At 36.0% G+C, this 1,504-nt stretch overlaps 1 protein-coding gene across 1 annotated transcript in view; it reads right to left on the bottom strand.

Annotated features, from left to right (window-relative positions):
- GPR158 (G protein-coupled receptor 158) overlaps window positions 1-1,504 on the bottom strand; it is a 637,652-nt gene that overhangs the window by 65,708 nt on the left and 570,440 nt on the right. The window contains 1 exon segment of the mRNA XM_006871655.1: window positions 958-1,196. Within this exon segment, the coding sequence (XP_006871717.1) occupies window positions 958-1,196 (239 nt within the window).

The raw sequence follows: 1,504 nt of genomic DNA, 5'->3' as shown, positions 1-1,504 counted from the left end.
AAAAAAAAAAAAGGTGTGTCAAAAAATAATCTGTATATTTATCCCTAGTGGTTATGTGTTTCTTTCATGTTCTTCAGGTTGTCAGCATGTCAGCAGCATAACCCATATTACTCCTAACTGGTATGTTGTTGTTAAGTGCCATCGAAACAATTCTGACCCATAGCGACCCTATATAGGGTTTCCAAGGAGCAACTGGTGAGCTTGAACCACCGCCCTTGCGGTTCAAATGACTTTGCAGTTTGACACATTAGCCCACACACCACACCAGGACTCCTAACTGGTATAGTGCTGTAGAATAAGCACTGGTCCACAGGTCGGCTTGAAACACAAGGTCACAATTCAAACTCACCAACCACTCCTTAGGAACCCTGTATAGAGTTGCTGTGAGTTGGAACCAACTCTACAGCATTTAACAACAACAACAACAGCATGTATTTGTAGTTGCATAGTAGTGAGCCTCCGGAGAAAAAATAAAAAATAAATAGCTAATTATAAATTCTGCAGGAACAATCTATTCACAGAATAATATATTATATACTTAATCTGATACATGATAGACCAAAATTATAAATATACCATCAGGCTTTCTATTTCCTCTCAACTCAAGAAATAAGTCAAGAAAATAAGCTTCTGCTTATCAACCAGGGCCTCATGGAAAATATGAAAAGCGGAAAAACAGTACCAAGAAGTTGCCTTCATTTTTCCTTTCTGATTTGTTTGACTACATTTCGTCAACAAAGTTACATACCTTTGAAAAAGTTTTTCTTTTGAAGCTTTCTGAAAAGTTTGCATTCCACATGTCATTATTATTGTTTTCATAATGTTATTTTTCTGAAGTCATATTAGGTGAAATTGTTTTAAGCTTTGTGAGAAGGTTTGACACTATTTCTAAAGTAGTCATTTTCAATGCTAAGAGAAAAATGATAAGATATTCCTATGATATAAGAGACTACATACCAACTGCTGTCATGTAGTCCCATCGGTCTATGAGGCACATATTGAAGATGAGGTGATCAGATGTTTGCCCCTGGCCGATAAGTGAAATCTGCCTCTCCAAATTCTGACATACAGATGATGTCCAGCCAATGAGAAACCAAAATACTACCAGAAGAATTACTGCAAGCATCCTCATGACCCGTCCACCAGTCATGTATGGAATCCTTTGGGCTGTTCTTGAAAGAAACACCTTCAAAACTCTGGAAAAGCAAGACATGAAAGTATGAAAAGGCAAGTCTAGCACTCAGAAATTTCAACTATAAGACACCAATTTTCTAATGGTTGAAGAACATGCGGAACACAATGAGCATCACTGAATACATTTGAAGACTGGAGAAATAGCAATTTTTTTTTCGTACCTATATATTTATGACAATAAAACAAACTTATTTTCTAGAAGACATATTAACCCACTCAAACACATGTATGCAGTTTTAATACGAGAAAGAAATAATTAATGCTCAGTTTGTAACTTAACTTCATTCTAGCTTATCTTCCAATTGTTAAG

Source organism: Chrysochloris asiatica, unplaced genomic scaffold (genome assembly GCF_000296735.1).
Source record: "Chrysochloris asiatica unplaced genomic scaffold, ChrAsi1.0 scaffold00172, whole genome shotgun sequence".
In the NCBI taxonomy this organism is placed as follows: domain Eukaryota; kingdom Metazoa; phylum Chordata; class Mammalia; order Afrosoricida; family Chrysochloridae; genus Chrysochloris; species Chrysochloris asiatica.
This window is presented reverse-complemented; position numbering and strand designations above follow the sequence as displayed.